The 13,632-nt window shown below is 55.1% G+C and overlaps 1 protein-coding gene across 4 annotated transcripts; it reads left to right on the top strand.

Annotated features, from left to right (window-relative positions):
* Window positions 1-3,991: 3,991 nt before the first annotated feature.
* Window positions 3,992-12,716, top strand: TMEM200B (transmembrane protein 200B). Of its 4 annotated transcripts, none has more exons than XM_015883483.2 (2): window positions 3,992-6,026; window positions 10,354-12,716. In XM_015883483.2, the coding sequence occupies exons 1-2, from the start codon at window positions 5,483-5,485 to the stop codon at window positions 11,583-11,585; spliced, it is 1,776 nt and encodes a 591-aa protein (XP_015738969.1). In that variant the 5' UTR covers window positions 3,992-5,482; the 3' UTR covers window positions 11,586-12,716. The 4 variants fall into 4 exon arrangements, with proteins under 4 accessions (XP_015738969.1, XP_032304917.1, XP_032304918.1 ...); XM_032449026.1 differs by lacking the exon at window positions 3,992-6,026 and adding an exon at window positions 6,064-7,631; XM_032449027.1 differs by lacking the exon at window positions 3,992-6,026 and adding an exon at window positions 7,638-7,933.
* The last annotated feature ends 916 nt before the right edge of the window (window positions 12,717-13,632 follow it).

The raw sequence follows: 13,632 nt of genomic DNA, 5'->3' as shown, positions 1-13,632 counted from the left end.
AGCTCCGCCAGGGCAGTAGCATCTGCATCCCTTTAAGCAGCCACGTCTGGTTAAGATCATCTGCTGCTTCCGCCCCGAGAGAGATTTAGAACAGGAGACCTCCCCTTCAAAGAGGTGGTTTTGTTTAGCAGTAAAATTGATGAATTGCTGGAAGGGATAAAGAAAACAAAGCCTTGTTGATCCTGCGGGGTCAGCCCTGTAGAGGCAGGGACTGCTGCAATCTGCACCTCCCACTGCCTCCCAGCAGCATCCTCCCAGGGCACAGCCAAATCCCTTTGGGCCATAAGGGTTCCTGCCCCATTCTGTGGGATTCCTGCCCAGTTTCAGGAGGTGGAGAAATGGTGGTGATAGGAAACATCCCACAAAGGTCTTTGGGGGGCTTGAGATCCTTCAATTCTGACCCTTTCTTAAGGGAGGGATGGTGTGTGCCATCTGAATGGGTGCAGGCATGGAGCTGTGTGCTGGTAAGGACAAGAGCTGAATCCTGAGCCCGTTCCCACCAGACACCATTGCTTTCTGCTTCCATACCCAACCCCCACCCCCAAATGGGAGCTCAGGTTCAGCAGGACTCAGGGAACCAGTTCTTGAGCAGTAGAATGTTAATTATTTCCATGCCTATTAGAGCTGCACATGTAATTGCTCTGATGCCCATTAGCAAGTTCATCTCCTGCATGGCCCCCTTCGTTCCCTTGTTTGTCATTCAGACCCTGCTGCTCCAAGCACTGATCCAAGTTCTCTGCTTAATCTGGTGTCAAACCTCTTTGCTCATCAGATGGTCTATTCCTTCTGGACCATCCCAGGGTGTTAGGAAACCCATTTTGCAGCAGTTAATGCTGGAAGAGCTTGCACTGCTGCCTTGGAAGAAACCCAGTTTCCTTGAGCCTATTTATTTACTTCTTCAGCAGGAAATCATCCCAAATTTCATATCACTTCTGTAAGACCAACAGCTCAGAGCTGGAGATCCCTTTCAGTATTGGAGTGTTTCTTTCCAGGAGTCACTGCTCTCATTGCATGGATTCCCCTCCTCCCCTTTGGATCTGCAGATCTCCTCTCCTCCCCATCATTTTTTACCCTCTTTTCAGTTCCCCATCCTTGTTTCCATCTTCTCATGGCTGAGATCTCCCCCTGAATGGAGGACAGGGAGAAGCTGAGATGTGCTCCATCAGCAGGGACGGTGCTGCTCCTCCTTCACTACAGCCCCCAGAGATGCTTCTACTGCCCAGATGGACTCCTTGACACCTTTCAGCTAATGCTCACACTCAAGCATTCCTGCAAATATAATCAGTGGTAAATACACACATGGAGTCATGCTAGGGAGGAGAAGAGGTGCTGCTTAGCATCCCCTGCGAAGCATCGGCGTTCCTCAGGCTATCAGCCCTTGGGGAATGGCAGCACATGCAATATTCAGCGGGACATGAGAATCAACAAGGGCAGAGCCAGAAATACCTCCAGGACAAGTCACTGATAGGGATGGCGAAGCTGCAAACGATCAGTGTGGAGAGCTGCCCCTGGGAGCTGTGGCTGGAGAGCTGTGCTTAATTCCCTCCAGGTTAACCATAGGGGAAAGGTATGTGTGTGTTCTCACACTGTGAGGGGTTCTGAGGGGGGTTCCCAAGCCCCAAAGTGCTGCTCAGGGCTGAGGAGGGGATGGGTGAGCTGTGCTGGTGGCTGTGCTGCAGCAGAAAAGCCCACTCCATAACTAATCTCATTACAGTATTTTCCATCACACCACAACGCCGATGTAATTATTACAGGATTTTCCATTAGCCTGCCCCTATCTGAAAACTTACTCGGGGGGAAACAGCATCAGGTTGCACATGTGAAAGTTATCCCTTGTTTTGTTCCAGGACCCCTTCCTGAGTTCATGCTCACTTCCAACAGCCTGCCCAGCACATCAGGTCTGTGCTGCTGCCCCTCCTCTGCTCAGCCTTCAGGTGACTGCAAAACATCTCCATCCCCCAAAGCAGCGTGGGGTAGTCATCTCCAAAGGGATTAGTGATGCTGCTTCTCACGGCTGTCACTGCCTTTATGTGGGCTGTCACCATCCCAGGGCTCTCAGTGCAGTGCTTTGGCTCTCATACCTGTGGCTGCCTCCAGCCCTGCACTCCCCATGTCCTGCCTCAGCTGCTCTCCCTCTGCTTGCATCATGGAAACAAATCTCTGCCTGCTCTCTGGCACAGCCCCACGCAGCCGCTTGTTGGCCCTGCTCCTCCCCTGCCCTCTTCCTTCTCCCTGCGAGGAGGAGAGCAATGATGGAGCTCCCACCTCTTCCTCCCTCCTTCCCTTCCATCCACCAGCAAGAACCGATTAAAGCAGCCCAAGCTCAGCCCTTCCCTGCTTCCCTTTTAATTTCAGCCCCTTGGCAAGAAGGGACATGATAAAATATGGGATTAAATGTCTAATACCAAGGATTTGGGATTACTGAGGCTGGGCTGGATGCTTTGAGGGCGAGACGTCTCGGTTATAGGGCGGTTTCTGCTGGCTGCTCCTTCCTGCTCTGCTCCTGGGAGCTGCATGCTTGGTGGATGTGCCATAGAAAGGATGGACCCCCACATTCATACCCCAAAGCTGTCCTGGTGTGCACAGGGATGAGGTTTCTGGGTATCAAAAGATCCCTACTTCAACCCAAGAATAAATCACCCTGAAATCCCACTGCTCCATATTCGGTCCCAGAGGGTTTCAGGCTCTGATGGCTGCGAAGTTGCTGCTAATTTATTAATGGCCACTTCCCACACATTAGCTCTAACAGCTCCATCCTCATACAGCAGCACACCCCGCTCCCTGCCCACCATCTGCTGCCAGGGTCAGGCACGGGGAGATGCCAGAGCCCAAATGTTTCCTGGTTTCTAGATTCCCTTCCCTGCCACCAGCCCTTTGGAATGGGTTTGTGTCTTTTCCATGCGCTTTTGCCCTATTCCTGCCCAACCCCGGGGCCACAACTCCCTGCCTGGACCCTGGGATGTTGTTTAGAGACAAGGGAGAGATGCTGAGATGTGGCCTATGGGGCAAGGAGGGGATAAAGGCAGGGTCAGCACTGAGACGCAGCTCAGCATCCTCTGACCTCACTGCAACAACAACTGCAGGGCACAGAAGGAGGCGATGGTGAACCCATGTCTGGGGTCCCCTGCGGTGCAGGGCAGCGCTCTGCATCCTCTGTGTGCTGTGCCCATCCCAGCTGGCAGCACATGAGAGCAGGGACCGACCCTGCGGCGTCTGAGGGAGGGATGGAAATGACAATTGTCTTCCCACAATGTTCTGCGTGGAGCTGGAGCTGTTATGGCTCGTTTCTAAACGAAGCAGCAATCACCGAATATTGCCTTTCTGTGAAATATTCCATCCCAGCTTCAGCTGAAGCACTTTGCTTCGGCTTTTATTTGTCTTACCTCCACATTAGCAAGCGCTAATGCTCGGTAATTTAGAACATAACCTAAATGCCAAACTGAAAACATTCTGATGAGTTTGCTGTGAAGTTCGGCTCTTCTGTAAAGCCTCCGCCTGCCCCGATGTGCACTTTGGGATGGAGAGGCCTTGAGTTAAAGCTTGGGAATGTATTGAACTGGCTTTGTAGCTGATGGTGCAGCTCTTATCCCCTGCACTAGGAATCCAGCACTCTGTTTGCAGGCCTGTACCACAAAATACATCTAGAAGGGCTTTGGGAGGGCACAAGTTCTCTCCTGTGCCTTGGAGTTGCTCTTAATGCCTTCCTCAGGTCTCCTTACAGTCACAGAATCCCACTCTGGGAGCAGCCATCACCAGCCATCTTCTACTCCCCACAGCCAAACAGCAGGGAGTGCTTCTCTCCATGCTTCAGTTTCCCCATTGCTCTGTATGTCCACACTGTGCTCAGTGCATCCTTGTGGCTCCAAACTCAGGCTTGGCCATGGGCTGGGTGCTGCTGTGCTGTGCAGAGGTGCTGTCCCCATCCCATCCCATCCATCTCATCCCATCCCATCCCATCCCATCCCATCCCATCCCATCCCATCCCATCCCATCCCATCCCATCCCATGCATTGGGTCAGGGAGTGACACACAGCCCCAGCTCCTCTCTCCCTTCTCTGCTCACAGGGAGGGCTCTGCAGCCTCAGTGCTCGGTGCCAGATCCCTCTCCAACAGCTGTATGTTCTCCAGCATGAGTCATCCCACCCCGAGCTCTCAGCCTCTCCATAACAACATTCCTTCTCTCTGATCTAAGATCCTGGCTGTGATCAGTCGCTGTCTCCTTCTCCTTCCTCTGGTCACAGGGTTCCTGTGCCCAACTGAGGCAGCTCAGAACCAGGATGCTGTGCCAGGACCACCAGCCCCCACTGCCTGTATAAAGGTGACCTGCAGTTCCCTTCTCTCCCCTGTATCTAAAGCGAGGTGCCCCATTACCACGAGGTCTGTGGTTTTTCCCCTCTCAGGCACTGACATTGATTTACTTTTCTTATTGTCTTTTAGCTGTTCCTCCCCATTCCTGTAGCAGTTCTCCAAGCTCCGGTCCTGCTCATCTCCCACCCTACAATGATCCTCCTTCTCTATTCCTGGTGCCCCTTTGCCCCCTCTGCATTACTTTCAACTCTTCTCTCCACTCCTCAGGGTGTTATCACACTCCTTGTGAGGAGGAGGAGGTGTTGGGACAATTAAAACACCCACCTCCCTGTGATGTCCTCTGTGCCTCCTTCCCGCACCCTGGGTCACGTTCATGGTGTTAATGACACTTGGGGTGCCAGGGGGTGATCTGGATTTGGAACATTGCAATGGAGGGGGCTCCAATGCTCCAGTTGGGAGGGATGGAGCTCAGTGCCCTTCTGCCAGCCCTGCTCCAGGAGCTGAGCTCTCATCGCTTCCAGCTCCAATTCCTTGGCTGGCTTCACCTGGCACAGGTACAGCCTGGGGATGGAAGTCAGATTTTGCTCAAAAGCATTAATTTCTTCTGGATCAAGGAGAGCCCGGATGTTTTCCAGTGATAGGAAAGGGAGAACAGGCTGTAATCCTCCCTGGGATGCTGCAGTAGCATCCCAGAGATGCAGGATGAGCTCCCCAGCTCATTGGGACAGCTGTGAACTTATAGGGCATCACCACCTCTGCAGCACAGCCCAGAGTGGGGATCCTCTCTCCCTTGTCGTTGGGCCCCTGGGTGATGGATGCACATCCTGAGAACTCTAAAACCCTTTGCTGGGCAATGCAATAAAACCAAATGGATGGAGTTTGCATTTGCTTTCAGGGCAGGAGATGCTGCTGGTGGCTCAGAGTCACACAGGGGACTGTGGAGCTGTATTTTGTGGTGTAAGCAGGGATCTCATTTGATGCTCTTAGATTTATCCCAGCCATGGTGAAGAAGGGGAGCAAAAGTTGGGTTCATTTGTATTAAACCCTGTCAAATGCAAATGGCACCGGAGCAGAACGGAGCTGAATCTCTGTGACACTGGTGTGGTGTGAGTGTGTGTGTGACACCGGGCTTTAAGCAGTGCCTGCAGGGCGATGAAAAAAGTGAAAAAGGGGGATGAAAGTGAACTTAGAGCAGCGCTTTCATTCCAACAGATGCTGCATGATTAAAAGGGAGAAAGCAAAGCGTGAAGCAGAGGGTCTCGCTGCTACAGACCCATTCCCAGCCCAGTTTGACCCAACAGGGCCGGAACTTTGTGCATCTCGTGGGATACGAGCAGAACGAGGGCATCGCCCTTCTCTGGCTCCCACCAGGGCTCCGTGCTGCAGGACGGGGGTCGCGAACCCCCTGCTGGTGCCGCCCGAAGCGACCGTAACTTCTCCTTCCTCCCCGGCCGGGTCGGGGCACGGTCTCTTCTCGTTCTTCCCTCCTCCTTCTCCTCCTCCTCCTCCCTGGCGATGCTCCGGTCTCCGCCTCCCCGCGGGGCCGCGGGCGGAGGGCGGGGAGGGGACCCAGCGCCGGGCGGGACGCGCTGCCGCCCCGAACCGAGTGGAGCCGAACCGAACCGAGCGGAGCAGCCCCGCTCTGCAGCCCCTCCATGGCCACGACCCCCAGAGCTCTGAGACCCGGGGACAGCGGCCACGGCTGGAGGCGGCCGCCGGTGAGTGCGGGGTTGGGAGCGGAGCGGAGCCGGGGATGGGAGGGAGTGCGGGATCGGGGCAGCGCTGTGAGCGGGGACGCTGGGACTTAAGGACTGACATCACCCCCGGGCACACACTGTGGCACCCACGGACACGCGGATGCACGCACACGTATGTGTGTGTGCACCAAAGTGCCGGGTGCTTGGAGCAAAAGCAAATGCACATGCAGGGATCCACACGCTCACATCTACATGGACATATTCACATGCACGTTGCTCACACTTGCACATACACACACCAGGACACAGGACCTGGGAAGGAGTGCTGCTGTTGTAGCCAAACTGCGGTACTTTTTGCAGCTCCCCATCTCCACGTTGACCTGAGGGTGCTCACAGAGCGGATCCCCGCACAGGGTTTGATTTAAGCACTTTGGTGGGTGGAAATTACTCGTGGTGGTGGGATCAGGAGGGTCTTTTCTTTCTTTTGGATCCGCACCTCTGCTCCCGAGTAGGTTTGAGTTCCTGCTCATGAGCTTTGCATTCGTGGCCGTAGGGCAGAGCAAAGTAAAGCAGGGCACGGAGCGGAGATGTGAGCGTTCAGATGCTGGAGGGAAGAGTGATCCCAGCTGGGAATACATTGGGAACTGCCGGCTGCCAGCGCTGCTCTGTATGTCAGCGATCCCTGGGTCAGGGAGGGGGGTGTCAGCATCACCCTCAGACCCCTCACACTGTGCCTGAGAGCACCGAGCTCCTGGCAGCCCCCGCATCCCTCCCTGCCTCCACTTTGGCAGGGATTTGTTGGAGGAGTGGAAGGAAAAGAGCCAAACTCAGAGTTGGATCCCAAGTCTGTGCAGGATGCAGAGCTGGGGGATTCCCTTCCTTTTCTCTGTGCTGCTGTGCAGGCTCAAGGCTGCAGCCCCCTCTCTGCTGCCCTGCATTGCTCCACATAGGCAGGAATTCTCCTAGGAAATCCTCCCTCTCCAAGGTAGCGAAATGCTGACATTAGAAATCCCTTCCCCCGTTTCAATGTAGACGCCCGCACCATCTCGGATCCGGGTTGCACTAATTATTGGCATCTGGTTCCCATCATAAAGTTGAGCAATGCAGATGTCCTCGTTTCAGCATCAGCTCGGAGGGGCCGCATGGAATTCACCCTTCATCGTCTCATTGCACAACGGGTTCAAGTCCTTTCCCAGGGCCTGCCCTGAGCCCGGCTCCTATCTACCCCTCAGCATCGCCTCCATCCAGCTGGCTGCAGCTCATTTCCCCGCTGTGGAGATTAGTCTAATTAGCAGAGCAAATCTGGGTAAGGCGAGCTCTGGTAATTAGTAATCAGTGGGATGTTTCCACGCAGTTTCTTCGCCTTAAGGGTAAGGAGGAGTGGAGAGGATGGCCCCATTTTGGGAGCGGGGAGGGAAGTTGATGTGAAGGGGATGGGATGGGTAATAGGGGGCAGAGCTGTATCCACTCATTGATGCCCCATGTCCTGTTTCCAGGTGACATTGGTGACCACAGTGGGGCATTGGGAACCAGTGAGATGTCACCAGCTCTGGGCCATGGGCAGAGAGTGAATGGCCACAGCTGGGGGCTGTGAGTCCTGCCAGCATCTCAGGAGCTCGGCTAAAGGTGGGACCCCAACCCAGGGTTGGAGCTGAGACCTTCACACCCAGCTGTGATCATCACAGAAAGCTTCCACAGGGGGAGCTTAATTAATTAGGATTGATTAATGGTCGGCCCCAGCTACAGCTGGATTTTATCACCGTGCTGGGAATGTGTGGGCAGGGTGTGGGGATTTACACACAGGGACTGAGCTTGGAGGGGGGTTTGTCCTGGTGGGATGGTGAGCGGGGATGGGGGGTAACAAGGGATTTCTTCTGCTCAGAGAGCCCCACGAAGATGTTTTTGCTGCTGTCTGGACACTTGTGTAGGTAAGGAGGGAGATTTGGAGGGAGAAGAATAGGGAAGTGGGAGGGATGTGACTGCGGGGTGTAGCCGGGCTGGGAGTGAGTTCATCAAGCCAGGGCTGCTGGAGCGAATAAAGGCAGCTGGGAGCAGAAGAACTGGGGTGATCTGCTGGAGAGCAGCTCTGCCTCGAGGCAGCTGGAGGTGAGGAAGCAGCAGAGGTTGGGGTTGGACCCTGCAGGAGCTGAGAATTGATCCGAGCTGTTTGTATTGCAGCATGTGGCCAGCAGTGCCCTGCAGGCTCTGGGAGGGTGGCCCTGCTGTGCCCATAGAGGATACTCAGGGTCCTGGGGAGGCTCAGAGCGGTGGCACACGCTCCCTGCAGCGGTTGGGGTGTGTTGGGGAGAGCTCACCCATCCCAACAGCCTTTAAATGGGTTTTGCTGGGTGATGGGGTGATGGATTTCAACATTGGCTCCTTCTGAAAGTCAGGCAGCACTAAAGTGGCAGAATCAGGAGGGCAACGTTTGGAAGTGCCACAGGATTCCTAAAAAATAATTTATTTATTTTTGGTTGGTTATTTCCTGAGCTTCTGCTCCCACCTGAGCCCCTTCCATCCCCCTCCATGCCCACACCTGGGCTGTGCCAGGAGGCATCACTAAGAAAGGAAAAATGTGATGCTTGGAGGATCCTGATGCTTCCCACCTGCAAAAGGCAGCAGCATCTCTCCTCCCCATAAAGGCACAGATTGAACCTTCCCCATCCGCTGAGGGTCCGTGGTGTGTTCCTGGAAGCTGGGGGTGATGCTGATTCTATGCACGCTGCCATCCCCTTTTGCACACCCCTTGTCCAGAGGGAGGTTTGAGGACTAAATATGACTTTGGATAGACTGTGACATGCTGCAAATTCACATGGACAGCGTTGTCTCAGGGCAGAGCATCCCATAGGGACCGTCCCTTATTGTCACTGTGCCCACTGCTGCAGTTTGGTGCCCAAGTTTTGTAGCATCTCCATGCAAAGGAGGGAGAGGAGGGTTGGGGTGGGAGGAAGGATGGAGCCGGCGGCGTCCCTTCGTGGTGGGGTGGATGAGAAAAAGATTTGTATTTATTTTCGTGACAGCCTTATTGTGGGGATTGGAAGCTTAGCTCCGAACCTGGCAGTGTACTGAAGGTATTTACATTTCTATACCTCTCCCAGAAGGAATGGGAGCCCTCAGCACAAAGCAGGTTGGGGAGGGATGAGGTGGCAGGGAGTGGGGCTGCCCCACATCCCCTGTGTGCCCCGTGCCACCATAACCCCCATTGCTGCACCCAAACTTCACCCAGCTCGTCCCCTCCACCGCATTAACACAACTGTGGGAGCATCGATGTCTGCCAGCTCCTGAATTTGATGGCAACGCTGAATTTTTATGTTCCCCCCCCTCCTTACAAGGGCTTATATAACCTTGGGGATTCTATTAATAAAAGTAGTGGTTCTGAACTCTGGGAACAACCATCTCCAGCGATGCCGCAACTTCTTGAACACGGGCAGCTGTTGGGTGGCACGGAGATAAAGATGTAACATTGGAGAGGTCGGATTTAAGACCATAAGCAACAAAAGCTCAGGTGGGAACCTAAACAAGAGTGCTCAGAGCTGCAAGGAACATGGGTGACTTTCCCTTTGGGGTCAACATCCTTTTGGTCTCCTCCATAGTGGTTTCTGTTGTGCTTCCCTCCTGGTGACGTGGGGCTGCCAGCTGGTTCCAAGGAAGCACTGAGCTCTCAGCTGTGGGTTGGGGTGGGTTTGTTGTTGTTTGTTGGGAACACGCTGTCATCCTGAAACTCATCTCTTTAATTCCTTCCCGGGGATGCAAACGGCACCTTAAGATGATTAAGGCTGGAAAAAGCCCTCGTGTTTGTTTTTCCTCCTCCCGTTCTTGATGCTGTTTTGCTGGCTTTTGCTTCTTCATTCATCTCAGGGAGTAAATGAGAACCCATGCTTCCCCCCCCTCCCACCCTGTGCCCTTGTGTTCCCAATCAGTTTTACTTTTGGCTTCTCATCACGGTGCTGTCGGGCTGTGCTGGGGTGGATGCACAATGTCCCTCTGCTGCTGGGTCACCCTCAGCCTTTCCACCAGCAGCAAGCAAAGCTCCCAAGCAGGGATGGAGGAATAAGCAAAGGAAAACGGGCAGTGAGATAGAGACCAAAACTGCTGGACTCCTGCATGGCCTGTGGGCTGAGTGTCCCTGTGGTCCCCGTCCTCCTGGTGTCCCCATGTTCCTAATGTCCCTTTTCCTCTCATGTTTCCAACATCCCTGTTGTCTCTGTGTCCCTATGATCCCCATGTTCTCACCATCCTCATGCTCCTAATATCCCTGTGGTCCCACTATCCTCACATCCCCTCCATCCCATACACCCAGACCCCCCCAGATCACCACATGAAGCTCACAACACCTTTCTCCCTGCAGGAAGAGCAGCCAAGGCAGCGACGATGACTGCCGAGAGCACCGAACCCAATGGCCCCATGCGAGAGCCAACAGTGGGGGGCACAAAGCCACCAGCCCCCCCTGCCCCACCACGGCGCCGAGGCCGAAGGCTACGTCGCAAATCACTGCCGGAGGTGGCGGTGAAGGGACAGCTTCGCATGCGCTCACCATCTGGAGCCTTTGTCATGGTGGGCATCTCGGTGGTCTTGGTAGGCATGACCATTGCTGTGGTGGGCTACTGGCCCCATCGGGGGCATGGAGGTGCTGGGGCTGGAGTGGGGAATGCCAGCACAGCGGGGGACATGAGGAGGGAGGTGGTTGCTGGGCGCCCCGCGCCCCACAATGAGAAGCTGAAGCTGATCGGCCCCGTCATCATGGGCATCGGGCTCTTCATCTTCATCTGCGCCAACACCATGCTCTACGAGAACAGGGACATGGAGACACGCATGCTGATGCAGAAAGGTCTCTACTGCATGGCCACGGATCTCCCCAAGGAGACCAGCCCCAAGGATGAGGACACCCAACTGGCACCCAAAGCCAGCCCTGAGTGCTTGGAGGGCTGCTACGAGGTGGACTTGTCCTTGGGCAGCAAATGGGCCGATGGCTTTGGCCCCAACAGGCTGCAGACCACAGCTGAGCTCATGCAGTGCCCAGGGGCATCCCCAGCAGCCTCCCTCCTCAGCCTCCACTCGGAGACAAACCTCGGGCTCTCCGCTACTGTCGGGGCCTTGGCGTTGCCCATCATCAAGCTCAACAACCGCTTGCTGGACGCTGCCTCACGGGGGGCCAGTGGGATGACAGAGGGAGCCCCCCATCCTGCTGAAGGCCCGCTGCCCTCCTGGGCCCTGCTGTCCCCCAGTAGCAGCAGTAGCGTTGCACCTCGGGGCATGGAGCACCGCAGCGGCCATGTTGTCATCAACATGGAGGATGGTGGCCCCATGGTGGATGTAGGCCCTGACACTCAGCCCCACAACTCGGGGCACTCCAAGTCTTTGGACCTGGGCCGGCCGGGGGTGCTGCTGGTGGCTCCCATCAAGGACCGTAAGAACCGGAGTTGGCCTCGACTTGACCACATCAATGCGGTGGCTTATGCCAAACTGGAGAACTGGGGCGAGTCCTTGGACCGGCTCCTGGAGTCCGGTGGGACAACACACCACGCTGAGCCCCGGCCCAGCTCCTGGGTGGTGGGCATGGAGGGGGGATCGCGGGTCTGACAGCATTGGGGTTGAGGGTTTGAAACAGACTTGTGAGGTCCCCGAGCCTGGGGAGGGCTCCTGGGTTGGGACCTTTGCTCCTCCTCTTCCTCACCACCTTCCTTGGGGATGCTCTCAGCTTTACAAAGCCCTTCTGCTGGCAGCCTTCCTGAGGAGCCCTGACTTATAGACCCACCGTGGACCATGGCATGGGGTTGGGGTGAGCAAAGCACAGCTGGGTCTCCTTGCCCAACCCAAAGGGAAATTTGCTTGAGCAGAGCCCGACAGGGCCATTAAATGTTACCTTGATGCCACGCAGTGCTCCCTTGTCTCATACTCAGGGTGGTAGTGTGACACCCCCAGCACAGTGGCTCTGGGCAGTGCAGGAATGTGTGTGAGGAAGGTGGACAAACCACTGTCCATTAGGAAAAACCATTTTGCAGCTCAATGCCTGATCCTGCTGCTGCTCCAGTGCTCAGCAGGGCCCCCCCCCCCCCCCAAATTCTTTCCAGCAGCAGCAATAGGGGACACGTCCCCAAACCTCCCAGCCCCTCTGCAGGCTGCAGTAGGTCCCTGCTCTGAGCTGCTGCTCTTGCCAGCAACCTGGGAGGCACAACAGCACAGCATTGCTGCTGGAGCTGGATCCCTGCCTCTCCCATCCCAAGAGCAGCTGAAATATGTCTTTGTTGCATGAAATGTTCTTTTGTTTCCTCTTTTGATCCCATCCCCATGAAACAAGCACAGAGTTTTGGACCTTGGAAGCTGCAGGACAATGTCTTTCTTCAGCCCATCCCACCACAAAGTTAAAGCAACCCCCCAGAAGCATCTCAGCGCTGTGCAATGCGATGCCTTAAGACGGGGCAAAATCTATATGTATCTAATGCACAAGGTGTGGAAAAGAGATGGAGGGAAAACACTGCTAATTTGCAGAGGGTTTCCAGCTGGGGAGCACTGGGCTCATCTGCAGCATTGCCCACAGCTGTGCTGAACCCACCCAGCACCAGCAGCTTCTCAGCCCTGGGCTCATTACAGCATTTCCCTTCCTGCACTGAGCAAATTCAGAGCTGTGATGCTGCCTGCCTGGTAAGTATGGTTTATTTTTCCCCCTCATCCTCCCTGCCTTAAGATTTAAAGTCTATGCAAAGGAAAACACTCTGCTGGTGTCTGTTTGCTTGTAGCACAGCCAAGGAGCTGAGTCCAAGTGCTGGTATGTTATTTAGGGGGGGGGGGTTCTCCCTGCTATAAATCTCTGCACAGGGGGTGTGTGGAGGAGGGGAAGGTGAGAGGGCTCAGTGTTGCCATTTGATAGAGCCCAGTGGTTAAGCATGAGGGTCCATGCAGGAATGGGTTGTACCCTGTTGTGACGGAACCTTCTGACCTTCATGTGTGGGATTTTGGGTGCTGCCTTTGGTTGGCTGTGGCAGTGAGCTCTGAGCTCACACCTCAGTGCTCGGTACCTGGCTGAGGTTGCAGCCTTTGTAGGTAAGTCCCATTGGGAAGCTGAGTTCTGAAGCTTGAAGTCACTGTCAGCTGCTGTCAGCATCCCAGGTTGTAAGGATGGGAACTTGGGGCTCAAGGGTCTGTTCCCACTCCACTAAGACTCACCTGGAGAAGCTCAGTGGGTCCCATGACACTGAGGTCACCCTAGGAATCCTAGATCCTAGAGGATCCCAAGAAAGGGACCGAGAGGTTGGGCTGCTCTGTGGGTTTTGGAGGAGGGATGTGGTGGTGATGGAGTGGACCAAAGTGATGATATTATGAGTGCTGTGGTGGCTGAGAAGCACAATGTGGGGCAGCAAATAGGCTGTACTGGTGTGCTGTGCCCTGGAGGTGGGCTGGCATAGGGCTGTGTGCTGTGCAGAGCAGGAGGGATGCTCTGAGCCCTGATTCTTGCTGATGGGGACAGAGACCAGGCAATCATGGGGACACTGGAGCTGCAGCACCCATAGGTGTTGGTGCTACGGTGTATGGAGCCCACAGATCTTAGTGGGACTGATGCAACAGGGGAGAGTTTCCAGCCCCATCCCATCCATTGGGATGTAGGGGTTGGGGTGCAGGGCTGCCCTGG

This window comes from Coturnix japonica, chromosome 23, assembly GCF_001577835.2.
Source record: "Coturnix japonica isolate 7356 chromosome 23, Coturnix japonica 2.1, whole genome shotgun sequence".
In the NCBI taxonomy this organism is placed as follows: domain Eukaryota; kingdom Metazoa; phylum Chordata; class Aves; order Galliformes; family Phasianidae; genus Coturnix; species Coturnix japonica.
The sequence above is the reverse complement of the archived record's forward strand: the minus strand, read 5'-3'. Positions and strand labels throughout refer to the sequence as shown.